This window comes from Amblyomma americanum, chromosome 5, assembly GCF_052857255.1.
Source record: "Amblyomma americanum isolate KBUSLIRL-KWMA chromosome 5, ASM5285725v1, whole genome shotgun sequence".
Classification (NCBI taxonomy): domain Eukaryota; kingdom Metazoa; phylum Arthropoda; class Arachnida; order Ixodida; family Ixodidae; genus Amblyomma; species Amblyomma americanum.
In genome coordinates this window covers 187,036,191-187,063,433 of record NC_135501.1, presented here as the reverse complement: position 1 = coordinate 187,063,433, position 27,243 = coordinate 187,036,191, and the positions used below count along the sequence as shown (strand labels likewise).

The window sequence follows — 27,243 nt, the reverse complement described above, 5'->3', positions numbered from 1 at the left end:
TCATAACTGCTACTGACTGATACATGCCTTAGTGCTTCTAATTATTGCAACTACTTGCATCACTGGTGGCATAGCTATTGATGAGTTAGAGATACAAACAAGACATAAAAATGCGGGGAACAAACAAAGGAACAAGAACAGTTGCTATGATAATTTAAGTAATGATTTTTGCAGTGGTGAGGATGAAACACTGTTCTTGCAGATGACCTCAGGAATTCCCACAGAGTGTCTCTACATAGCAGGCACATTTTGTTAAAGATTTCGAGGCAGCGACGTCACCCCCCAATGTCTTCACGGCACAACACTATAACTATACGAGCCGCCCACTGTTTCCGAAGCAAGGGCGCCTCGGCTCGTTCCAAGAAAAGTTGGGAAGCGCCCATTACTCCCTTACTCCCCCCCCCCCGAGGGAAAGTGGTGTCAGTGTGTGAGATGGCGATTTGTGTATGAGGGTGTGTGCGGGGAAGGGACGATTGCTTTGTCAAGGTAGGCGATGACAGACACTCAGAGATACCGGAGAAGCGAACCGCTCATTTTGACATTCTCCGCCCAGTGTTTCTGTTCTTTCGTGTAGTCGTAAATAAATCCTCATTTGTTGTTTTTAAAAGTGTTCGATCTCCCACATGACGTTGAAAAATGAACACATTTCACTTTGAAGTATTGCGGGATAAATGTAAAACTTGTCGCACAATCCAAACTGAAAAACACAGTAGACACCCATATATACAAAGGGTCATATGGTGTACAACTAGGAGACATATTTAAATTCGCATTAGTATTGTCTGCACTTTTTGTACAGTTTCAAATGGCGCTTACTGTTTCACTGCAGGAAGACAGCAAAGTGGTCCCAGGAGAATTCTCACCTGAATTTGCTCAGCCAAGCGAGGTTTCAAGTCATGAACCAGCACCAGAAAAGGAGCCATATAATATGACTATTGGCTTCACAGAGCCTCCTCAAGACAAAAAACCTGAAGATCAAAAGGAAAAACCCGGCAAGAAAAAGGACAAGCCCAAGCAGCCCTCTGATGTGCCAGGCGAGCCGAAAGATGTGGACACCTTCGTCATTACTGAAGTTACCCGGGTCATCAAGGATGGCAAGGAAGAGCTTCCAGGCTTCCCGAGAGAGCCTTCAGCTGAGTTTATGGGGCCACGAAAGGTTCCTAGCCGTGAGCCAACACCAGGAAAAGAATCTTCTCCTACAGTTTTCGGCCTGACAGAGCCTGCTCAAGAGAAAAAGCCTGAAGATGAAAAGGAAGAGCCTGGCAAGAAAAAGAAGGGCAAGCCCAAGAAGCCTTCTGATGTTCCAGGCGAGCCGAAAGATGTGGACACCATTGTCATCACTGAAGTCACCCGGATCATCAAGGATGGCAAGGAAGAGATTCCAGGTTTCTCGGAAGAGCCTTCAGCTGAGTTTATGGAGCCAGGAAAGGTTCCTAGCCGTGAGCCAACACCAGGAAAAGAACCTCCTACAGTTTTCGGCCTGACAGAGCCTGCTCAAGAGAAAAAGCCTGAAGATGAAAAGGAAGAGCCTGGCAAGAAAAAGAAGGGCAAGCCCAAGAAGCCTTCTGATGTGCCAGGCGAGCCGAAAGATGTGGGCACCACTGTCATCACTGAAGTCACCAGGATCATCAAGGATGGCAAGGAAGAGATTCCAGGTTTCCCGGGAGAGCTTTCAGCTGAGTTTATGGAGCCAGGAAAGGTTCCTAGCCGTGAGCCAACACCAGGAAAAGAACCTTCTCCTACAGTTTTCGGCCTGACAGAGCCTGCTCAAGAGAAAAAGCCTGAAGATGAAATGGAAGAGCCTGGCAAGAAAAAGAAGGGCAAGCCCAAGAAGCCTTCTGATGTGCCAGGCGAGCCGAAAGATGTGGGCACCATTGTCATCACTGAAGTCACCAGGATCATCAAGGATGGCAAGGAAGAGATTCCAGGTTTCCCGGGAGAGCCTTCAGCTGAGTTTATGGAGCCAGGAAAGGTTCCTAGCCGTGAGCCAACACCAGGAAAAGAACCTTCTCCTACAGTTTTTGGCCTGACAGAGCCTGCTCAAGAGAAAAAGCCTGAAGATGAAATGGAAGAGCCTGGCAAGAAAAAGAAGGGCAAGCCCAAGAAGCCTTCTGATGTGCCAGGCGAGCCGAAAGATGTGGTCACCACTGTCATCACTGAAGTCACCAGGATCATCAAGGATGGCAAGGAAGAGATTCCAGGTTTCCCGGGAGAGCCTTCAGCTGAGTTTATGGAGCCAGGAAAGGTTCCTAGCCGTGAGCAAACACCAAAAAAAGAACCTTCTCCTACAGTTTTCGGCCTGACAGAGCCTGCTCAAGAGAAAAAGCCTGAAGATGAAATGGAAGAGCCTGGCAAGAAAAAGAAGGGCAAACCCAAGAAGCCTTCTGATGTGCCAGGCAAGCCGAAAGATGTGGGCACCATTGCCATCACTGAAGTCACCAGGATCATCAAGGATGGCAAGGAAGAGATTCCAGGTTTCCCGGGAGAGCCTTCAGCTGAGTTTATGGAGCCAGGAAAGGTTCCTAGCCGTGAGCCAACACCAGGAAAAGAACCTTCTCCTACAGTTTTCGGCATGACAGAGCCTGCTCAAGAGAAAAAGCCTGAAGATGAAATGGAAGAGCCTGGCAAGAAAAAGAAGGGCAAGCCCAAGAAGCCTTCTGATGTGCCAGGCGAGCCGAAAGATGTGGGCACCATTGTCATCACTGAAGTCACCAGGATCATCAAGGATGGCAAGGAAGAGATTCCAGGTTTCCCGGGAGAGCCTTCAGCTGAGTTTATGGAGCCAGGAAAGGTTCCTAGCCGTGAGCCAACACCAGGAAAAGAACCTTCTCCTACAGTTTTCGGCCTGACAGAGCCTGCTCAAGAGAAAAAGCCTGAAAATGAAATGGAAGAGCCTGGCAAGAAAAAGAAGGGCAAGCCCAAGAAGCCTTCTGATGTGCCAGGCGAACCGAAAGATGTGGTCACCACTGTCATCACTGAAGTCACCAGGATCATCAAGGATGGCAAGGAAGAGATTCCAGGTTTCCCGGGAGAGCCTTCAGCTGAGTTTATGGAGCCAGGAAAGGTTCCTAGCCGTGAGCCAACACCAGGAAAAGAACCTTCGCCTACAGTTTTCGGCCTGACAGAGCCTGCTCAAGAGAAAAAGCCTGAAGATGAAATGGAAGAGCCTGGCAAGAAAAAGAAGGGCAAGCCCAAGAAGCCTTCTGATGTGCCAGGCGAGCCGAAAGATCTGGACACCATTGTCATCACTGAAGTCACCCAGATCATCAAGGAATGCAAGGAAGAGATTCCAGGTTTCCCGGGAGAGCCTTCAGCTGAGTTTATGGAGCCAGGAAAGGTTCCTAGCCGTGAGCCAACACCAGGAAAAGAACCTTCTCCTACAGTTTTCGGCCTGACAGAGCCTGCTCAAGAGAAAAAGCCTGAAGATGAAATGGAAGAGCCTGGCAAGAAAAAGAAGGGCAAGCCCAAGAAGCCTTCTGATGTGCCAGGCGAGCCGAAAGATGTGGGCACCATTGTCATCACTGAAGTCACCCGGATCATCAAGGACGGCAAGGAAGAGATTCCAGGTTTCCCGGGAGAGCCTTCAGCTGAGTTTATGGAGCCAGGAAAGGTTCCTAGCCGTGAGCCAACACCAGGAAAAGAACCTTCTCCTACAGTTTTCGGCCTGACAGAGCCTGCTCAAGAGAAAAAGCCTGAAGATGAAATGGAAGAGCCTGGCAAGAAAAAGAAGGGCAAGCCCAAGAAGCCTTCTGATGTGCCAGGCGAGCCGAAAGATGTGGGCACCACTGTCATCACTGAAGTCACCAGGATCATCAAGGATGGCAAGGAAGAGATTCCAGGTTTCCCAGGAGAGCCTTCAGCTGAGTTTATGGAGCCAGGAAAGGTTCCTAGCCGTGAGCCAACACCAGGAAAAGAACCTTCTCCTACAGTTTTCGGCCTGACAGAGCCTGCTCAAGAGAAAAAGCCTGAAGATGAAATGGAAGAGCCTGGCAAGAAAAAGAAGGGCAAGCCCAAGAAGCCTTCTGATGTGCCAGGCGAGCCGAAAGATGTGGTCACCACTGTCATCACTGAAGTCACCAGGATCAAGGATGGCAAGGAAGAGATTCCAGGTTTCCCGGGAGAGCCTTCAGCTGAGTTTATGGAGCCAGAAAAGATTCCTAGCCGTGAGCAAACACCAGGAAAAGAACCTTCTCCTACAGTTTTCGGCCTGACAGAGCCTGCTCAAGAGAAAAAGCCTGAAGATGAAATGGAAGAGCCTGGCAAGAAAAAGAAGGGCAAGCCCAAGAAGCCTTCTGATGTGCCAGGCGAGCCGAAAGATGTGGGCACCATTGTCATCACTGAAGTCACCCGGATCATCAAGGACGGCAAGGAAGAGATTCCAGGTTTCCCGGGAGAGCCTTCAGCTGAGTTTATGGAGCCAGGAAAGGTTCCTAGCCGTGAGCCAACACCAGGAAAAGAACCTTCTCCTACAGTTTTCGGCCTGACAGAGCCTGCTCAAGAGAAAAAGCCTGAAGATGAAATGGAAGAGCCTTGCAAGAAAAAGAAGGGCAATCCCAAGAAGCCTTCTGATGTGCCAGGCGAGCCGAAAGATGTGGGCACCACTGTCATCACTGAAGTCACCAGGATCATCAAGGATGGCAAGGAAGAGATTCCAGGTTTCCCAGGAGAGCCTTCAGCTGAGTTTATGGAGCCAGGAAAGGTTCCTAGCCGTGAGCCAACACCAGGAAAAGAACCTTCTCCTACAGTTTTCGGCCTGACAGAGCCTGCTCAAGAGAAAAAGCCTGAAGATGAAATGGAAGAGCCTGGCAAGAAAAAGAAGGGCAAGCCCAAGAAGCCTTCTGATGTGCCAGGCGAGCCGAAAGATGTGGTCACCACTGTCATCACTGAAGTCACCAGGATCATCAAGGATGGCAAGGAAGAGATTCCAGGTTTCCCGGGAGAGCCTTCAGCTGAGTTTATGGAGCCAGGAAAGGTTCCTAGCCGTGAGCCAACACCAGGAAAAGAACCTTCTCCTACAGTTTTCGGCCTGACAGAGCCTGCTCAAGAGAAAAAGCCTGAAGATGAAATGGAAGAGCCTGGCAAGAAAAAGAAGGGCAAGCACAAGAAGCCTTCTGATGTGCCAGGCGAGCCGAAAGATGTGGACACCATTGTCATCACTGAAGTCACGCGGATCATCAAGGATGGCAAGGAAGAGATTTCAGGTTTCCCGGGAGAGCCTTCAGCTGAGTTTATGGAGCCAGGAAAGGTTCCTAGCCGTGAGCCAACACCAGGAAAAGAACCTTCTCCTACAGTTTTCGGCCTGACAGAGCCTGCTCAAGAGAAAAAGCCTGAAGATGAAATGGAAGAGCCTGGCAAGAAAAAGAAGGGCAAGCCCAAGAAGCCTTCTGATGTGCCAGGCGAGCCGAAAGATGTGGACACCATTGTCATCACTGAAGTCACCAGGATCATCAAGGATGGCAAGGAAGAGATTCCAGGTTTCCCGGGAGAGCCTTCAGCTGAGTTTATGGAGCCAGGAAAGGTTCCTAGCCGTGAGCCAACACCAGGAAAAGAACCTTCTTCTACAGTTTTCGGCCTGACAGAGCCTGCTCAAGAGAAAAAGCCTGAAGATGAAATGGAAGAGCCTGGCAAGAAAAAGAAGGGCAAGCCCAAGAAGCCTTCTGATGTGCCAGGCGAGCCGAAAGATGTGGACACCATTGTCATCACTGAAGTCACGCGGATCATCAAGGATGGCAAGGAAGAGATTCCAGGTTTCCCGGGAGAGCCTTCAGCTGAGTTTATGGAGCCAGGAAAGGTTCCTAGCCGTGAGCCAACACCAGGAAAAGAACCTTCTCCTACAGTTTTCGGCCTGACAGAGCCTGCTCAAGAGAAAAAGCCTGAAGATGAAATGGAAGAGCCTGGCAAGAAAAAGAAGGGCAAGCCCAAGAAGCCTTCTGATGTGCCAGGCGAGCCGAAAGATGTGGGCACCATTGTCATCACTGAAGTCACCAGGATCATCAAGGATGGCAAGGAAGAGATTCCAGGTTTCCCAGGAGAGCCTTCAGCTGAGTTTATGGAGCCAGGAAAGGTTCCTAGCCGTGAGCCAACACCAGGAAAAGAGCCTTCTCCTACAGTTTTCGGCCTGACAGAGCCTGCTCAAGAGAAAAAGCCTGAAGATGAAAAGGAAGAGCCTGGCAAGAAAAAGAAGGGCAAGCCCAAGAAGCCTTCTGATGTGCTAGGCGAGCCGAAAGATGTGGACACCATTGTTATCACTGAAGTCACCCGGATTATCAAGGATGGCAAGGAAGAGATTCCAGGTTTCCCGGGAGAGCCTTCAGCTGAGTTTATGGAGCCAGGAAAGGTTCCTAGCCGTGAGCCAACACCAGGAAAAGAACCTTCTCCTACAGTTTTCAGCCTGACAGAGCCTGCTCAAGAGAAAAAGCCTGAAGATGAAAAGGAAGAGCCTGGCAAGAAAAAGAAGGGTGAGCCAAAGAAGCCTTCTGATGTGCCAGGCGTGCCAAAAGATGTGGACGCTATTGTGATCACTGAAGTCACTCGGATCATCAAGGATGGCAAGGAAGAGATTCCAGGTTTCCCGGGAGAGTTTTCAACTGAGTTTATGGAGCCAGGAAAGGTTCCTAGCCGTGAGCCAACACCAGGAAAAGAACCTTCTACAGTTTTCGGCCTGACAGAGCCTGTTCAAGAGAAAAAGCCTGAAGATGAAAAGGAAGAGCTTGGCAAGAAAAAGAAGGGCAAGCCGAAGAAGCCTTCTGATGTGCCAGGCGAGCCGAAAGATGTGGACACCATTGTGATCACTGAAGTCACCCGGATCACCAAGGAAGGCAAGGAGTTGCTTCAAGGAATGCCAGGGGAACCCTCAGCTGAGTTTGTGGAGCCAGGAAAGGTGCCGAGCCATGGACCGACACCAGGAAAGGAGCCGTATCCTATGACTATTGGGTTCATAGAGCCTGCTCAAGACAAAAAGCCTGAAGCTGAAAAGGAAGAGCCAGGCAAGGAAAAGAAGGGCAAGCCCAAGAAGCCTTCTGATGTGTTAGACGAACCGAAAAATGTGGACACCATTGTCATCACTGAAGTCACCCGGATCATCAAGGATGGCAAGGAAGAGCTTCCAGGTTTCCAGAGAGAGCCTTCAGCTGAGTTTATGGAGCCAGGAAAGGTTCCTAGCCGTGAGCCAACTCCAGGAATGCACCCTTCTCCTACAGTGTTCGGCATGACAGAGCCTGCTCCTGACAAAAAGCCTGAAGATGAAAAGGAAGAGCCTGGCAAGGAAATGAAGGCTAAGCTGGAGAACACCTCTAATATTCCTGTGGACCACGAAGGCTTGGAGTCTTTTGTCATCACTCAAACGACACGTTTTATTAATGAGGGCGGGGAGCCGAAAGAAATTTCTAGGTTGATGTTTGGCGATAAAATTGATGAAACTGTCATTGTTCCAGAAGATACTCATATCGTGACAAGCAGTGATGATGTTGCAAAGCCTGATTATAATGCTTTCGGGGATGTACAGGATTCGCCTCAACGTTTGTTTCAAGCACCCGTGCCACAGGATCTTTCATCTGCTGCTGTAGTTGGTTGGACAGCGCAGACCGGGAATGAAGCTAGTGAAAATATTCCCGGTGAGCCTAGCCATCAAAGCTGGCTATCGAGTTTTCTATCTACGGTTAAAGGTGTAACGTCTTGGGATAGGACCTCCAACCATGATCAGCCAGTGTCTGCAAAAGGTGTTAAATTGGACAGTAACATCTTGCAGGACACCCCAGAGAAGGTGGCTGTTGCTGAGACTTTCGAGCCACAGAGTATTGTATCTGATGAAGTTGCTCCTCTTTCCTTTGAAGGCTTGGAACAAGCTTTTCCTTCGGCTCCTCTTGCACCAGAAGCTGGTTTCGGTAGAGAGGAGCCATATGATGTTCACTCCCAATTTGCTTCTAGGCTTGGTGGAGGATTTGAAGCTCCTCTTGCAGACGTTTTGCACAGAACCGAGGACCCGTCAGTATTTTCTACAGAACAAAGCCATCCTGCGGATGTTTCTAGCGAATATGATGAGAAGTCTTCAATCTACTCGACTGCAACCGATGATTCATTCACCGTATTGCATGGCCATCGGTTTTCTGATGAGCCAAAGTCCTCCAAGGGACGCCAGAGAAAGCATAAGCAAAAGCCAAAAGGTGAAACTTTCCTTGTGGCTTCAGCCGTTTCAAGTCATGCTGGTCGACGATCTGCATCCAAGTCCCCATCTCCACCAACAGAGCGGGGCAAGCTTTCTCTTTTTGAAGAGAAGCCAAGGTACCTGCGTACTGAGGACCGTAAGAGTCCGCCGCCAGCAGGTTTCCGACCAGAAGTGATGGGTCAAGTTTCTTCTGCTCAATGGGTACCAGGGGATTTTGTTTTAGGTACTTCGTCACTGGAACCTGTGCAGCCCGATAATGTAGACACTGCGCCCTACACAACAGCTGTGCGGAAGCCTGGAAAAGCAAGTGTTGGGGAAGATGGTGGGTTCACTAAGACCACTGATGTCACAGCGACATTCCATGCGAAACCTGGAGCAAGTGCCGAACAGCAAGGTGTGGGTAGGTTATTGTACAGTTGGATACCCAGCTTTGGAGGAACATCAAAAGGAGAGGACGCTTCCTTAGTCGGAGAGCAAGGTGTACCTGTTGGTGAAAAGAAAGATGCTCTTAAAGACCAGCAACATCATACGGAGCGTAGTGAGGAGCCCTTCAGCACAACCACACGTATGTCACCCGATGACAGAGAGGCAAGTTTGGTGAAGCCAACAGCATTGTCTGAAGCGGATACTGAAGAACCTTTGCCAGACTGGCTTGCTGAGGCCAGGTGGCCCTCACGGGTGACCACCGTCGTGATAATAGTGTTCCGGCGGATCCTGATAATCGAGAGACTTTTGAAGGAAGCAGCATCCCTCCACGGTGCTACAAGGCAACAAAAGTTGCAGGTATGTTGAGGTGTTTTGCTGGGGATACGATATTTTCCTCTTTGCCTGTCTAGTTATAACTTTTGAAATGTAGTTACAATCATTGGTTAAAAGTTTTGTCACATTTGGATTTGTTATATCCTTGCACCTGGTGTCATAGTTCACCAGTCTAATTTGCACAGATTACTGCATCTAATCATGTAAAACTGGTCAGTTTTTGCTGTATCATATGACTGTCAGCGGTTTGGTGTGTCTGCACCTTTCACTTTGCTGAGTGGCAAAACGAAAAAGAATCCGCTCATGGATGAAGAGCTCATTCCGTCAAGAATGTTTTCTAATAACATGGTTTTTGCTGTAAGCGCAGCACAAAACTGTTGCTCGCTGTTCTTTCATATCTTCACATAACCTATCAATTTGACTAAAATTGATAACAGCGCCCGTCCTGCGTTTCTATGTTTCTGCTGTTTTCTGTGCAGTTCTTTTGCGCCGCTCTCTAATGTTTCTATCAGTTTGTTTCTCTCTGCTGGCAATAAAGGGGACCAAGGCAGGCAGGGGTTGGGCATGCATGCATAAAGAAATTTGCCTGTGGTGCCCACCCTGGCATGTGTTCTGGTTCTGCTGCTCTACATTGTAATAGCATGCTGACAAACCAATTGGTCAGAGTTAATGCTACAATGTTAAAATATAGGTTTGTTGTTGTCAATTTTTGAGAGAGGTGCAGGTTAAAGGGGCAGTAAATTTCATGATTGAAGAAAGCACATTGCTTTCAGAAATGGAATGAGCTCTTCTCTTTTTCTTTATAGGCATCCGAAAGAAGTGCTTTAAAGAGCAAACTGCATTTCCTGCTTTTAAAATTGGACACATCACCTTTTATCAATCTTGCACCATTATTCACCCATTTGCACTACTTGGAAGTTGATGTCAGCTTCCAGGTAGTGCTCATGACTTACCCTCTCTTGAGCGAAAGTCAGCTAGTCAGCCAATGACTAGAATGCTTTGTTGACTACTAGTGCGGTAGTGGTCCAGATTTTGAAAATCGCGTCATTATTAAATATTGTGAATTGGAAAGCTGCGTGGCTTTTCTTTTTTGTAGTGGGGCTGTAATTTAAGAGCTGCAAATTGTTGTTGTTGTAGCTTGAGGTTTTGCTATTCAAATTTTTTTTCTCTCGGATGTTGCAGAGTGTGGGCTTTATTTCTGTAAAAGCTTTCCTTAATGTTTTCAACTGATAGCTGACAGGCTAACGTTTATGTTTTCTTCCTTTCAGGAAGCACAACAGCTCATTGACGAAATGTCTCAGCAGTTGTATGATGACGACGTGTGCCAAAGCCTAGAGCTCTACCATTCCGAGTATCCAGATATGGCAGGGCACTACGGCGAACTGTCCGACCGGCTCCAACATCTTTCTCGCCACCTTGACTCTATAAAGTCGGCAGAACCTCAAGCGGAATCCCCCAAACCTGGCATGGTATGTTTTCTTAACAGTTCTTCTTCATTCTGCAATCAAAGTTTGTGAGATCATGCCACGAGCAGTTCTGGATGTCTTTACTATCCTCTCCTTTGTCTTTTTGTGACCTCCTGATGTGCCCTGCATGTTTCTTTTTAGGTTTTTTTTTTTTTAGGTTTTGAGGACGCGCATTTATAGTGCTCTTGTAGACCCATCTCCTTTCTTCTCTTGAGGGAAATAAATGCCAGCCAATTATGGGATATTATATCGGTAGTGCATATGTGATGCAACACGGCCTGCATTGTAATGACATGAAGAGCGATGATTTAAGAAACAGGGATCTCGTAGGGGCTCTTCAAGCTAGGCTGTGGATGACTGCCACTAACGAGTACAGGCCTGAGTGCTTCTATTTATTGCCAATGCTTGCATCACTTGGTGGGGATTGTTACTGATGAGTTAGAGGCACAAATGAGGCATAAAAATGCAGAAACTCAACAGTGATTACTGGCAAAAAAATGCATGGACAAAGAAACAAAAACCTCTTCTATGACAATTTAGGTCACTATTTTTGCTGTGCTCATGAAGTGACAAACATCTTGCAAATGGTGCCAGAAATTTTGCAGGCTCTTTGTGCATACAAGGAGCATTTCACTTCGAAGTATTGTTGGAGGGATACACAACTTAATGCACATGGTATAGCCCAACTTAGAGAGCTCTATCTGCAAGGGTTGTGTGGTGTGGAATTAGGAGACACATTGGAATTGGCATCAGCATTGTCAGTGCTTTCTGTACAGCTTAGGATGGCACGTGCTCTTTCTGTGCTCAGACCACAAACTAGACCTTCCCAAGTTAAACTGATGGTTACTCTCTCTCTGTTTTAAGGATGCGAGGAGCATGCAGTTCTGGCTAGGCCTGGAATCTCTTGGCATATGGCTGAGCGATTTGCAAAGGTTGCTAGGTGTCCAGTTTGATGCCCTCAGCAACCCCACTGTGTTGCAAGACCTGCTTCAAGAGCTAAGAGTAAGTTAAGTTTCCAGAACTGGAACTACAATCTACTTCTGCTTGCTGCTGCTGTTATGCCTTCAACATTGCCAGAGTGGTTCACTGTAGTCACTGACTTGGTTTGAGTGATTGCATGGTAAGCGAAAATTTAAGCCTGCTTGCTTAAGTCACTAAAGGAAAATAGTGCAAAATCAAGGCTCAGAGAATGAAAATAAGTGAAATGCTGCAACGTGTACATGATTCTTGGTGTTGTACATTCGCTTTTCATTGGGTTTGAAAGGAAATGATTGCAGCAGTGGGCATGTCAACATTCACAGTAGATACTGTATATATAAACGAGCCATGCTTCCAGATGTAGAATATGGGGGGCGGGGGGGGGGGGAAGAAGCTACGCATGAGTATGGGCAAAATAATACATTTTTTAGCATTCCAAAGCTCTGTTCGGGCTTTGAGGAGGAGCATCTTAGTGGATAGCCCCAAATTAATTTCGACCGCACTAAAATCGTAACATATGAATGTTTCTGCATCATATCCTTTAAACTGGAGCCTCTGTGGCCACCAGGGCAGGCAATGTACAAGGACCGGATTAAAAATAACTTGTTGCATAAGTTTGTCAATAATTTGAGGTGCATGCACTGTTGCCAAATTGCTACTAGCAACTGCTTGTAAGCTGCTAGTAAACAGTGAGCTTTTCAAGCCTCTGAGTATAGGTAGTTGATTGTTGTGACGTGCATCGCTGTGCAGCGACTGGTGGCCGAGACGGCCTCTCGGGAGAGTCAGCTCGCTGACCTGGAAGCCCAGTCACGACTGCTGCCGCCTGAGACCAACAGGGAAGCACTTCAGAGGTTTGCCCTCCTTCAGACCGAACTGAGCAATGTGTATGGGCTCTTGGAAGACCGAGCACGCTCCATTGAGGATCGGCTTCATTCGGTTGAACAAGACAAGCGGCAGCAAGAGCAGCTGTTGGCATCCACCTCTGCAGAGACTCTCCCACGACTGCAGCTTGTTCAGGTACTGTTTCTCCCTCACAAGCTGATTCAGCATCATCTTTGTTAGTTTTCTAATGTGTTGTAAGTATAAGCACCATTCCATTAGATGTCTCAGTCAACACTGAAACCGTTATTTTAATTTAAGATTTTGTTCATTTGTTTCTTCCTTTCATGCCCACTTGGCCTTCCTCTGGGTAAAACCAATCAATTCCTGTGTCAAAAATGTGATTCTTGAAGCTTCGGAAATGTTTGCACAGATATTTATGTTGTTGGTATGCCATCTTGGAAGTTTTCATCTCATTTGTAAACTACAAATCTGCATCTGCTTACTGCAGATGAGCGTACAGAATTTTCTGAAAGGTGGTTGTAATGCCACTTCAGGCCGTGGTAGTAATTGCATTTCTATAGCTAAAACCAAAAGTGCTTGTCTAATAGGTTCTCAGTGTTTTTTAAATATGTCAGCTGTCTAAATTATCTTTAAATCCACCTTTCTGGTGTAAAGCCTTCAATATAAATGCGTTTGTATAAAACGTGTCATGTCATGAGTTCTACAGTCAGCACTTTTGAGTTTGCAAAAATCTAAATGCAAACCAGACGGGTCAGTTTTTGTACATTTAATGTTGCATCAGTTTGTTGAGATGTAACAATAAGAGGGTTCCATTTTTTTTTTCGAATCTGCTGCAGGAACTCAACCAGTCTCTCCAAGACCACGAATATGCTGTGTTAAAACTGTTGAGAAGTCCGGAGTCACTGCCTCAGCAGCATTACGAGGACATTCCCACAACTGAGCAAGTTCTACGCGAAGTTAGTCGGGTCAGAGAGCCATCCTCAGTGAGTAAACTTCATCTTGTCACATGTACTTAATCACGGAAGGTCGGAAACCTTGCATGCGGATGCGGTTGCATACAAGTGATGGTGCCTCGTCTCAAGTGAAGCTGCAACCAAATGCTCGTCAACTGGTACACGGGTAGCCATGCACACAACAGAAAGCCATTCAAATAATGGTTCAGCTAGTGTGTACTTAACTTAGGAGGAAAGGCAATTCAGTTATGGGAAATCAAAGCCGTGGCTCTTCAATCTCATTTTAGATCTTTTATATTCCAGTGTATTGTGTAAATTAAGGGCTTGTTGGAAATGTGTGAGAAACTCATTACAAACACAACATGGGGGCATTTCTGTTTGCCTTGTTTCTGTGCTGTTAGCCAGGAGACTCATGGCTGCATGCCGACAGGAATATATCAATGCTTTGTTTTTTCTCCTGCATCTTACAATTGGTGTATGAAAGTAAATTTTTCAACTGTGTTCATGCAGGACACTGCCACACCAGCCTCCTGGCTTGAAGAAGCGCCATCGGAATTGAGCCCAGCATCCTCGCAAGACACCTGGTCCCAGATTATCTCCAGCGTGCGCCAACTAGAGGATCCCAGCATCGAACCACGGACCTTCCGCATTATTTACCTGCGCATAATTCAGCTCATCATCATCTGGCGGAAGCAGGTCAGGACTGCGCTGTCAGAGCATCCAGACCCTCGACAACCGCTGCAGGTGAGTTCTCCTTGTGTTATTGGCTCTCTGGTCCAGCGTTTCTGTTTTATGAGCACCGTCATGGCACAGTCGTCTTCCTCATAAAGATGTGAATCCTGTCCGCTAGTCTGTGCTCCAGGCTTTATAGTTTAATCTTCAGTGTCGGCTGTCGTGTTTCAGCCACAAATGTCGGCAACCTACCTGTACCAAGCACTTCGTATTTTTAAAAACTGCATAGGTTTCGAAATGTTACCGTCTATGCCATTTGTAAATGTGTAATGAAACACATGTTAGCATAGATTGAGTTAGCAATAGTGTATAGTATGACCTCAAGGAGGCATTGCACTCTGAGCACTGCTTGTATGCCCAAGCGTGCAGGTTACAAAATGTGTAACAAAACTAGCCGAGGAAATGTAACATAACAGTGTTGAAAAACACAGGATGGTACTGGTCCTGTATTCCTCTACACTACAGTAATGCATTCCTTCCGGTGGTTTCATTCAGTATGCAAGTTGTATTCCAAATGAACGTACAAGCCTTTCACTCTAACGATTCACTGATTAAAAAAACGGCTGATTCGATTTTTTTTTCTTCAATTTTTCGCATATATACATGATGTGACACTGTGCACTCACATTTTGAGGAGGATTTTCTTTTTTGTCTGCCTTTTTTTTTCAGCCACTGGATGCCCAGCTTGTGGAAGTGGTGAGAACCGTGAGGACACTACCGGGTTTGGTGTCAAGCCATGGTTCGCGCCTTCCTCCTGAAGAACAGGCTGCACTCAGTCAAGTTGGAAATGAGCTGGTCACTTACATTGTAAGCACAGAACCTGAAATGAGGGACACCATCAATGCTCACCTCACCGTTCAGCGAGACATGCAGAAACTTCAGGTACGTCTTTAATTTGAAGTAAAAAGAATAAATCTGCCCTTTCAGCCACAAGTTTGTATGCTGGGTAGGCATACGCTTTCATTCATCTTCAAGCTGTGTGAATGAAAGCATGAAAAACCAACTCGCCCAGCAACTGATCTTGGGCATACGCTAGATGTGTGCAATTAAAACACTCCAGTGAGTATACTATGTACTGTTACATATTCGTTATGATCTATTGCACCACCTGAAGAAGTCTTCTATTTCAGTGTTGGTGATTAGTCTTTAACAAATTTTTGACGTGCCAAAGCACCGTCTTAGGCTACGAGGCATGCCGTGTAATGAAAGGCACTGGATTACTTTCGACCACCTGGGATTTCCTAATGTGTACCCAAAGCTCAGTCTATAGGCATTTCTGCTTTTTTGCACATCAAAATCCTGCCTCTCTGGCCCAGGATATTGTGCTCTGCAGTGTTGGAATAGCAATTCACAGGAATAAGCATTGACTTGCCAAAGGACCAAGAAAATTATTTTTTCGAACGTTGTTTTGGGACCCACAGGAGTCCCTTGTTGAGATGGATTAAAATGGATGGGTAAGGCCACATCTTATAAACGTCCGTGATAGCACAATTAGTATGCATATAGATATCAGAAACGTTGTGCTGTCTCCAATTTTCTATACATTCTTTATCATTTCTGTATTAAAAGCTTCTAGAAGCATACATGACAATAATGACTTCATTGTCTAAGATTGCTCACTTTATTTCAGTCAGTGGCGTGCCCCATTCCTGGTAGAACATGCTCAAGTGACAGGACACATAATTGTTTGGAATAACGTTACAAAATGTTGACTGAATTCCTTATCATCATGTTTTGTTCTGGAAACTCTTTGTATGCAGGTGATGCATAGGGTAGTAGACCAGACTAAGAGCAATGTTTTCCATACCTATGCACACTGACTGCAGTGTTGCGGACACTTATAAGATGTGTCCCTACCTATCCGTCTTGAACAAGGGCACACTTGAACTCCCGAAATCACAGTGCTTGAAAACACAGTTTCTTGGCGGGTCTATGTTTATTCCTGCGAATCGCTATGCTTCCCCCTCAGCAAACAAGGCTCTGTTGAACCCTCGGCTGTAGAAGTGTTAGTTAGCATTATCATCATTTGAGCTCTGAATACAGCTGAACTGCTGCCTTGCTGTCATCCATGCTTAGTTTGGAAGTGGGCTGGACTTTTAACCTGGCTGCAGGACTCAACAATTGTTGCAACAGATCTGCACAGCACTACATGCCTTATTGGAGACCTCTTTGGCATCTAAAACTTGCTTGTGTCATGCCACATTCTTGATCTGCGTCCCCAACTGTCTGTTCTCCGATACTCCAGTGGCACAGTTTATCAGTCCATTTGTGCTGGAGCACACTGTACTACAAGTTTTATCCTGCCATAGTCACTTGCTGTAATGTAAGTTGGCTCGACGATTAATATGCTGCGCATTCGTGATTTGTTTTCAGGAGCAGGCTTCTCGCTTGCTTCAGAAGGTTGACCAGGAGTTGGCTCCGCAACTGGACAACATTCGCGAAGGGGACCCTGACTGGATCAAAAAGGTAGACACACAGATATTAAACCATGCAGAAAATACTAAGCTCGTGCAGTTTACTGGAGCAGCTGACGTAAAACTATTTTTTTTATTTGTTTATTTAAAATACCCTCAGGGTGTAATTGCACATTAGAGATGGAAAAGGCAGATATGGAGGCAGATATCAAGATATGCAAAATGGTCTAGTTTTTATAAAGCATTTTTATTAACTAAATATACTTTAAAAATACAATTCTATTTTTATTTATATGTTACAATGTAAATTATAAATGTGATCTCTGATAACAGTGATGAGAATTGGGGAAAATAATGGTAACATGCAGCTGGCATGTTTCCACAGTGCCAAAGATTGTTTCCCAGTACTCTACATGACAGCAGAGGCGTAAGGAGCTGCCAACGTTTGAGAACCGATATCTATCACAACCAACTAGCCCGGCAGATGGTGTTATTCAAGAACATTTGAGGAGTATTTTTGTGTGCAAAACCTGCTTACAGGCCATATGCACGGCATGCTGTTTTGCTGTTGTTGCTAGCAAATCCTAGCTAGTTTCGCAAATTATTTCAGGGCGTCTTTGTAACGGTCAGTCCTGGTCTCCGTGCTAACGCGTCAGTGGTTTTTCACCAGGTGGAAGCGTGGATCGAAGCACTATGTGCAACACGTGCAGAAGTGAGAGAGCTGACAAAGGCTGCTACCACACCGTCCACTCCTGAAGGCGCCGACATCGCAGCTCACGCTCCTGTACTGCCAAGCCTCGTACAGTGCTCACGCAGGCTTCACATACTGTGGTGCCGGGTACGTAGTGGCATATGTAAAAAAGAAGAAAATAGCATGGATGCTTCCGTGTCTTCTTTTCAGTAAATTAGCATGTAAGCAGCAGCAGTTTCATCTTATCTTTTTTTTTTTTCTGGTCGGAAGTTCATATAATATTTACTTATGCGGGTGCAAGTTATGTTGAGCACATAATTGCTGTCAGCAGAGCTTAACTCAAATTCTCCTCTTTTGAATCTGCGTTATTTGAAGTGATGCTCTGGCCCTGTCAAAAATGTGTGCAGTTTCTTTATTGAGTTATTATTGTTATGATATGGCAAAAATTGCAGTCACCTTTGTGTTCACTTAGATTTATTAACTTTCAATTACCTTTACTGTTGTTTTTATGATTATTAAAAGTATTTGATAATTTTTTTTGCACTCTTTTCATCTCTCAGTCATCTTTTTCTCTGAATCCCAAAAATATAAAATGCTTGTCATACAGTTAAGTATACATAGCCAGGTTTTTTTATGTTTATGCTTTTGAAAGTTTCACTATTTGCATTCCCTTTGTTAAAATCTGTCCTCTGCCGTATATCCACGCAGTGTCAGCTCCTGGTGCGGAGGTCACTGAAAGAGCAAGCCCTGCAGTGGAGGCTGGCCGGTTGCAAGGCAGCCACCAGGGGTCAGGAGGCCTTTTTGGAACCCCTGATCGCTCCTTGGTCACCCACGGGTAGCCCCCAGCAACTGAAGGACATGGAAGACTCTGTCAGGGTGAGCGAGATACATATAAATAGGTGGGATCAGGATTTTTAAAGCTGCAATAAATGCAAACACTATAATAAGTTCAACTAATGCAATGGATGCAGTTTAAGCAAGCAAAACAAATGCCAACAATATGAAGGCTTAAAAGAATGTCTTGCGGGGCAAGTTGGTCCCGTCTTTCTGCCTTGTGATGTGTCTTTTTTCGCGTCTGTAGCCAAATATCAAGGCGTGTTAACTTATAATGAAGAACTTCGAATGCACGAAGACATCTGGCATGAGAAATTCATAATCTAGAGATTTTAATACAGAGCACTCATCGTTGAAGCTTAGAATACTCTAAATATAACAGGAGGGCTGCTTGAAAGGATGATGATCCCATAATCAAGGCATTACTAGAAGGAGCAAATTCCACTCTGCTAAAAGCAGAACCATATGGGGCGAGTTCAGGCATCTTTCTACCCGAGCAACGAATGGTGTATCTTGTTATCATCGACATGAGGCAATGTACAGGGCACTAAAGAGATAGGTGACATACAGAGGGGGTGCTGGTGTAGTAAAATATGTGTTAATATGTACTATGCTCCTTTTACCTTTCACTTCTGTTCAGACGGCACTCCAGGAAATCCAGTTCCTCGATGCCCTGGGCAAACACCTCTCTGGCCAGAGTGGCGACCAGTCTGGCGAGGCTCCATCGGAAGGCTCCTCAATAGACACGCTCGCTGAGGCCAGACTGGCTCAGCTTCGCTCTTTGGCTGTGGCCCAGGAGAAGTTGGAAGGCGCCACAAGGGAGCAGCTCTCCTGGATGCAGAAGAACCCACTCTGGGAGCCCAGTGCCCCTACGACCCTGGAGTCACTGGAAGAAGCGTTACGCTCACTCGAGGTGCTTGGCTGCCTTGTGTCTGTCCTTCACAAACTGTAATAATTCTTAGCTTTGTGAACCTTCCTGCAACAATGGCAGAGACTGCGTAATGTGCTCGGCTTCGTAGCATTTTTGCTGCCTGCAGTAGCCCTTCAGAGTTTCTGTGTAATCTAGACAAGCAGTTTCAGAGTGCCCGTGCTACCTAGGCACACTTAGTGTTTCTTGTTTTTCTTTTTTCAGTATTTTCTACAGTTATGCAAACAAACAGGGTCTGTTTTGTGTTCCCTTGCATTTATAGTCTGAAGGTCTGTTTTCAGTACTTGCTGCAGTTTTGTATTCACAACAGTATTTGCATGCAATTGTCAAAATAATAGACCACATGGTGCGAAACATTTTTTGTGGCTTCACATAAATGTGATGCTATTGTACATTACATCAAACACAGCCTTCTATTTCCCGGTGCGTATGCATTGCGTGGATGCCATACATCACACAAAGATCTCCATAAAGAAAACGTATCTAGATCTCTTCTGACGTTTATTTATTAATATGTATATGACAATGCAGATATTAAATTCATAATCTTTCTGTCCATACTGTGAGGGAGTGGGTTTATTGACGGGAAAGGCAGAGAGGTTGGCCGGAAAAATAAATATCTGGCCTGCTACTCTGCACCGGGGAACGGGAAGAGGAGAAAAAAAGAGGGTCACTATGGGGGGGATGATGATGATGATGATGGGAGGAGGCAGATGAAAAAAAAAAACAAAAAAGGCACACTTTCTAACATCACAAACGCGAGGCAAGGCCCGTGTCACTTAAAGAGCATGAAAGCACTCGTGTTGCCTGTACAGTTTTCGAACTATCTGGCCAAGCGCCGAGGATCAAATCCTCCGAGAGGGGCCTGGTGTCAAAAGATTTCAAAACAGATGCTAGCATGAGTCTTTCTTGTGCATATGTCCATACGTGTCCCTACTGTGACACGTAGAGGTGCTTATGAATAAATAAAACTACCCACAACCCCTTTGCAGGATCTGGAAAGCAGGGCTCGCACGCGGCTGCCATACGTGCGTGACCTCCAGGACCTGTCCAAGGAGGTCGTGCTTGGACCTCGTGTGCCGGCAGAACAGCAGCCGACAAGACTGCTGCGCGAGTGGCGTCAGTACTGGCTGCTCCTGCTGAGGAGGACAGTCTGGCTGCGCCACGAAGTAGCCCGCCTGCGTCGATGCAAGGAAGCACTGGACAGAGCGAGCACTGCAGTAACAGATGCTGAGAAGGTGCTCAGGGACAGCCCACCATCAGCGAAGCAGCCAAGGAACACCCTTGAGGTCAGTGCCATCTACTGTGTAGGCTGGGAGTGATTTGCAGTATGGTGGGAAACAGCACACAGTACTCTGTAAAGCTGCCATCACATTATAACTCAAACATCCATAGTGCTCTTCTGGTGGTCTTATGCTTCTTCTGGTTTACAGCATTTCCAAAACTGCCCTTCACTGCAAACTTTTCAGTTATTTTTGGTATGCAGTGCTTGCTGTAAAGACCGCAGGCCGTGACGACTGGTAATTGCCGGCAGTATATTTTGAAAAATTCTACTTGCCACTGTCATCTTTTGCTGTTTTACTCCAACTGTGCGTGTGTTATGGTCGTGTTTGCGTTCGACTGTGACAGCGAGTGCTCCGATTCTTTTCCAGTTGGCCAAGTGCATTCACGAGGCAGAAAGAAACCTGCAGGTTGCTGCTGGAAGGCCTTCAGGGGACACAATTTCCCTCGAAGGCATGGAAGCGGACATCCGAAAACTGAAACAGCGGCTCGACAAGCTGCAAGAAGGCCTGCAGAAAGCACGTGCCGGCTGGCCAGCCATGGCCAGTAGTTCAGACCAGGGTGACCTTGAACAGGCTGTGGAGGATCTGCTGAATGCCGCAGAACAAACTGCTCAGTGCGAACCAGTTTCAGACCTGTGCGCACTTCAGGTAAGCAGCCTGTTCAAACTCAGGTGGAGCGAGGCGAGACGAAGAGACTCACATTCTGTCCGAGCGCACTAAATAGCATAGGTCCCGTGTATGTACACATCTGGCATTGAAGATTTTGCACTTTTTTTAAGAATGTGGAAAACACAACCGCTTAACATCGTGCTACTAAGAGACCACATTCATTGCGTAATTTTATGCAGTCATACGTCTCATGAGATGTCACACATTGTTACGATAGCTGCCAACATATGAGGTAGGACCCACACACGTCCCCACTGCATAGTTGTTCTCAAAAAGCTTTTCACTTCACAACGTACCTCCTCACTTTCGCTCTTTGGTGAGAGACAGAGAGAAACATTTATTGTGAAACCCCAGTCTGGATTGCTGTTCATTAATGAGGTGGCGACCATGCGAGGGCCGCAGTTTCACATTGTTTAAACTTCTTTGTAGTTGTTACGATCTCCAGTTGTGCGCAGTCCTGTGATTTAAACAGTATAGCTGGTGCCTAATGAAGTGTTCTCATTAGGCATATTTTTTTAGTTCTGTATTGAGCTTATGTTTCGCATTGTAACTTCACAAAATTGATTTGCGTGATGATGCTATTCTTCCCCCTCTGTATATTTTGAGCCTCGCTGTTCATGCACAGAAAATAGGAAATGCCTTGCATCCTTTGAAAACATCCGTTCAGTCTTTCCTTACACATACCTCACAGGGCAGAAACCATGTATTGCTGACTTCCACTGATGATCACAAACATTTTTGCAAGACCTTAACTAGCAAAGTTTGTGTAAGCAAAGTTTGTAAAAGTTTGTAAAATGTTTTAGCTAACATTGTATAACCACGAAGTGTTCCTGCCAATTACTGCCATCCCAGGCATGCAAAGAAGAGTTGGAAGCAGCAAAGCCTGCCCTGCTGTCAGCTCTGTCGTCATCCCCGCCTGCCAGCACGGAGGCACGCCAGAAGTTGTGCACCGCCCTCAGCCGGTGGCAAGTGATCATGGTGCTGCTGTTGGAGCGGCTCGGATCGGCAAAGAAGAGGACGGATGAGCTAGACAGAGCCAGCAGGATGCGCTGCGAGCTGACACCCAGCATGGAAGCAACGCAGGCTGCTCTCAGGCACGTCGCCAGGGAGAAGCCTACAGAGCGTCTACACATCAGGTCCTGTCTTCATCTCATCCAGGTGAGCGACACTTATGCTGCCATGCAAAACACTGTGCGCTGTGCATGAAGCAATTTTTTTTTTTTTTTATCCAGATACATGCATATGGTTTCTTGGTGTAAGTTCTTCTTTGCCAGCAGTGGTGGCCCCTGGTACTGGCAATTGAACTGCCAGAAAAGAAGTTACATTTACCCAGAAAGATTGCTGCTGAAAAGCAGATATGAAACAGCATTTATTCCAGGCGATCCTTTGCGTGCACACTACTGAAAATTGCTGAACCGTGCATTGAAATCAAAACCACTGAGAAGCAAGAAATATGCAATAACACGTTGCTCTGCAGATGTGAGTGATCACTCTGGGATATGTCAGTTACGACAAGGTAATGACCCATCAGCACAGAGATGACAGTGTTAGTTCTGTCAGGTCATGAATGCTCATGGAGTGTTTTTTTTGCTGAGAATTGTTATCGTCATTCCTTGTTCCTTTGCTTGTCTACCTTCCCCTCAGTGGATCAGGGAAATGCTGAAGTCCCAGAAAGCAAGCCTTGACAGCCTGGAGAAGAAGGGACAGGACATGACTGCCCTTCGAAAGCAGCACGAAGCAATGGAAAAAGAAGCCACCGTGCAAGGCCAGAGGCTCGAAGCTGCCCTTACAGCGATCAGCACTTACGAGGACTCCCTGAACGCTGTGGAATCATTCCTGACTCAGGCTGAGGACGGACTGCAACGGTACCTGAACTGCTGTCCCGAGTTGTACGCCACTTACCTACCAGCGCTCGAGGCAAGTGCTAATGTGCTACGGTGCCCTTATCTTGTATGGCACTGTGCAAGAATTTCAGCTTTAGATAGCCTTCCGTTCTGACGCCAGTTCTACAATAAAGAAATAGTTATCAGCTCGGATGATTGATGAATCTGTGCTCCTCACCAGGCTCTGGAACAAACCCTGGACAAGCGTGAGAGGCCACTGCTTGGCAGCCTGGAAAGTGCTCAGGCGAACCTCACAGACAGCCAGGGACGCAGGCCCGACAAGGCTTCCCTGGAGAGAACTCGGCTTCTGCGAGACAGGCAAGTAGCCATCAGAGGAATAGAATGTAGAGGTTTTTAACTTTGCCGTGGCTGTCTTCTTCAGTTTAGTGTAAGTGGTTTGACTCAATTAAAATCCCATGTGAATAATGCAAGAAAAAAAACTGTGACAAACAATAAATATACTTGAAAACCAGAGTGAGTACAGCAGCAGCTGACTGCGGCCATAGGCGCGTGGCATACTCAGTTAAATATCCCTTAAAGAAATAGCAGACAAGGCCACAATATGTGCAGTAGGAATCACATCACCTGAACTTCATATTTTTAAATTTAAAGTCAGCTAGCAGCAGCAGAGTGCTGCCAAAGCAACAAGCACTCCAAAAACCATTTAGACTAAATGTAGAAGAAAAATTTGACAATAAAAAGGCTGGCTTATTGTACTAATGGAAAAGCACTTTTTTTTCCAAGGCTACGATTAATAGAGCACAAGTAATGGACATGCGGCTGGGCTCTCACAGCTTTGGTATTGATTTTATTTTGTATTGGTTTGTGATTGGCTAACACTACAGCTGTCATTTTGCCAACTGCCGTGATTGGCCAGTATACGAGCTATCCTGACCAATCACAAGCAGGTAACATGCATATGAACAGCTCTGTGTATCAAGACTAGTTTTATTTATTCCCTCTCATGAAATAGGTGCGCAGTTGAGAAATTTGAGAGTCCACAATTTTATTGCAACTCAAACTGGGCTTTGTGAAATTGGGTTTGATTAGGACAGAAATAGAATCGCGAATCCCATCAATTTCATTTCTCCTTTTCTTTCCTTTTTTTTCTTCTCCCACTGCAGGTGGCACCAACTCAGGGAGAAAACATCTCAGCTGCACAGAGAAATGCTTCAGCTGCACTCCCTGTGGCTCCTCTGGCTGACGGCCGAGGATAAGCTCATCGACTGGGCGCTGAAGGCAGCTCACGAAGAGGACACCGGCGGGGCCGAGCTCAGCTACGCCCAAGCAGCAGCACGAGCAGACGTCCGCTCTGCACTGAAAGATCTCACTTCTACGGATGTCTCAGCCAAGCTCATCGACCCGTCGCCCCTGCAGGCGCGAATCAGTGCCCTCCAAGCTGCCATGCCTACACTGATGGAGCCACGATCAGTGCCGCATCGTCACTGCGACTGGTCGGCCTTGGGTTTCTCCACACATCCAGCAAAGTTGGAGCAAGACCTCATGCAAATGGAGAAGGTGAGAAACGTGCTCTTTTTGCCTCAAAATTTTGCTGTCTAAAGCCTTGGCGGTAACGCCTTTACTAACCGAACATGAAATGCTTTTTCATACCTGATGTGGTGTTTTAGCACGACAAATTATAGAAAGGCAAATGACAGGGGTAACTTTAAGAGACTACAAGAGTCAGGGAACGAATACAAATTAATGATATCCTAGCTGAAATCGAGAAGAAGAAATGAGCATTTGCAGAGGGCATGTTGGTGCAAAGGAAAATCACCACTGGTCTCTTAGGGTAACGAAATGGATTCCTGGAGAACACAAGTGTAACAAGCAGGGGGAATCGGAGAGTCAGCTGGATGAGATTAGGAAGTCCGCGGGGATAAGGTGGCCAAAGCTGGCACAGTTCAGGACAGGGTTAATTGGCGGTATATAGGGGAGGCCTTTGTCCTGCAGTGGATGTACCTTGTTCGACTGATGACGACACGTGCTGTTTCTTGTGAAAACAATTTTTTTGCATATTTTTTTTTCTTGAAGCCGTAAGCCACACATTTACAAATCAGGTGTGAAATGTTCCTATGTAGGTCCAAAACACTTGTATTCATTACTTATCAGTTTATAGTTTTTATTGTAGCGAAAAAACGAGGATTGGTCAAATTTTGATTTATTATAATGAACACAGGCAGGCTCTGAAGTTGCCTTGAAACCAGCAGATCAGCTTTAGCTGTGAGAAAAGCTGAATTCATAAATCGAGCGAAAAATGTCATGTGCTTGTTTTCTTGAAGTCAAAGAAGTGTAAATTGGTTGGCTTTTGTTTTAGGTGCTCCCTCGAGAGCCAGGAAGTGATTGGAGTACAGAAAAGCTGCAGGACCTCTGTGCTAAACTGGAGGTGAGTGTCTGTTTTTGTGCACTCAGGCTTATGTGCTACATAGCTGTTCTCCAATTCATATTTTAAACACGCCTCTCCTTTAAATAAGACATTATATTTCAGATAGTTGTGCAGTACCATCTGATTTCATTGTTTCTTGCATGCTGACAATTTAAAGTAGAGGTCAATCAGTGGTACCTGCCTTCAGCTTTTCTTTTTAATTAAACATTTTTTTTTAATTAAACGTCTGTGATAATTGTAGCCTATAGATGACTGCCATGAATACTGTCAGAATTTACTGTCACTTTCGCTCTTCAGGGAGCAAAAAGAGCTCATAAACAACCAACATAAGCAGTTACATCAATGTAAACTCTGCGGTCTACATGGGAGGAAATTAAGCGTGTGTCTTCACACACGTAGCTATGTATGTACATTGAAAATTCTTTAGCCAATGTATTGATGTCCACAGATGACTGTACATTGTTCTGGCAGAGGTACTCTTTGCAAAAAAAAAAGTTGTGATGTGCACAGTGTTTATGGCTCCAGGAGGCCAGACCAGTTTGAACAAGAAGTCAGTAGATAATTGCAGTAGTGGGTCATGCCATAGGTATGCATTAGGTCGCTGTGGCATCACCGAAGGTAGCGCATCACGACACCTCCCAAGTGAACGTTTGCATGTTACCTTTCTTGTCCATCTTTACCTGAAGATCCTGAGTCATACCACTTTCGATTTGGTCTTCCAATAATGTAGAAGCTGTCCCGGGACATCATTCCCTTGGGTGTCAACCTCCACTGCATCCGGACAGAAGGCTCGCAAGACCTGCTTCGGCGGTGGAGAATCCTCTGCCACAGGCTCATCGTCATCTGGGGCAGTTCACGAAGATTGCTCTTGCAAAAGGCACCCCTAGAAGACAGCTGCACGGACCTGCTCAGGCTCGGCCAGAGGTCACGGCAGACGCTGGCTAGCCCAGCGGGCCCTCCTTTCCAAGATCCGGCCATGTGCAGGCAACACCTGGAAGACATTGGCAACCTCCAATTCCGCCTGGCCACATACAGACCGATGCTGGCATCTCTGCGGCAGCGTGGATCTACGCAGGAGTACACCGAGGTCTGCGACCAGCTCGACAGGGCTGTCGACAGGATGGCAGAAGCAGCAAGGATGCGTGCAGCAGAAGCTTGGCTCTGGCTGAGACCCTGGATTACGTTCTGGACTTCGCTGGACGTCATCAATGGACACCTCTCGGTGGTGGAGCAGTCGGAGGTTCTCCAGCTCTCTTCACTGCCTGTGCTGGACCTGCGCTTCATCACCACATTGTTCCAGCATGAAGTGAGTCTTCTTTGTTTGTGTATTGCCCTGCTTAGCCTGAAGGTGCTACTGCAGAGTTTGTTTTGTCGAGGCCGCACGCGGCAAGGACTCTGCAGAAAGATTGGTTATTTTTACTGCAAAAGCAGCACGAGTGTCACAGTGTGAAAACGCCAGCATCTTTCTGTGGCCTCGGGAGAGTGAAGCCTCTACCCTCCAGAAGCATCGGCCACCTTCCAAATCCTCCTCTAGAAAAAGTTCTGTCGTGTGTGTGAAGCCTTGGCTTTGAGTGAAAGCATCAAAGTGACCATCGAGGGTAAATACAACTGTTTGCACAGAACTGTCATCTGATCGTCTGATTTTTTTTTTCTATTCTTGCAAGCCCTCTTGCAGAAAGGAGTAAATGGGTCGTCAAATGGTGGGAGGCGGTCTTGTACACTTTACAGAAAATAAGTAACCGATTACAATTAGCATAACTCCGTCTCAAGTGTAACTGATTACAGTGCTTGGTTACAGCCCCAGAAAAGTAACTGAACAATAACAGAAAAGTAATCAATTACTATTGCATTATTTTCCTTCCAACTTTTATCGCCATACCACAAATTTACTCAGACTACAATGAACTACCGCGGCTTGCTTGATATTTTGCTGCATGTTGTTAATTTTCAAGAGGAGTTGTTTTTCAAAGTTATCACTGCTAATTTCCTCACATTTCCTCGTGAAGACACAAGCAGCTGCAGTGAGCACTCTCTCAGTGTATGCGCTAGAGGTAAGCATGGTATTATTTATAAAGTATGAACATCTTGCACTCCAGCTCGTAGTTGCGCATTGCGGCAATGCCAGTGTCCAAGTCCCCTTTGCACAGCTTACAGGCTGGCATTTGTTACAGGCTGGCATGTGCTAGATATATGTACATTCTCCCTATGCCGAGCAGTAACCAAAGCATGGAGCCATGCATAGAGGGAGCATTAATAGTTT

General features: G+C 46.2%; 1 protein-coding gene across 1 annotated transcript in view; it reads left to right on the top strand.

Annotated features, from left to right (window-relative positions):
• LOC144134475 (uncharacterized) overlaps positions 1-27,243 on the top strand; it is a 377,143-nt gene that overhangs the window by 313,525 nt on the left and 36,375 nt on the right. The window contains exons 134-152 of the mRNA XM_077667385.1: positions 830-8,947; positions 10,192-10,392; positions 11,254-11,391; positions 12,118-12,384; positions 13,047-13,193; positions 13,674-13,907; positions 14,565-14,777; positions 16,269-16,361; positions 16,980-17,147; positions 17,709-17,876; positions 18,475-18,747; positions 19,755-20,051; positions 20,415-20,693; positions 21,567-21,872; positions 22,359-22,631; positions 22,779-22,915; positions 23,722-24,115; positions 24,915-24,983; positions 25,714-26,289. Of these exons, the coding sequence (XP_077523511.1) occupies positions 830-8,947; positions 10,192-10,392; positions 11,254-11,391; positions 12,118-12,384; positions 13,047-13,193; positions 13,674-13,907; positions 14,565-14,777; positions 16,269-16,361; positions 16,980-17,147; positions 17,709-17,876; positions 18,475-18,747; positions 19,755-20,051; positions 20,415-20,693; positions 21,567-21,872; positions 22,359-22,631; positions 22,779-22,915; positions 23,722-24,115; positions 24,915-24,983; positions 25,714-26,289 (12,351 nt within the window). The remainder of the gene's footprint in view (positions 1-829; positions 8,948-10,191; positions 10,393-11,253; positions 11,392-12,117; positions 12,385-13,046; positions 13,194-13,673; positions 13,908-14,564; positions 14,778-16,268; positions 16,362-16,979; positions 17,148-17,708; positions 17,877-18,474; positions 18,748-19,754; positions 20,052-20,414; positions 20,694-21,566; positions 21,873-22,358; positions 22,632-22,778; positions 22,916-23,721; positions 24,116-24,914; positions 24,984-25,713; positions 26,290-27,243) is intronic.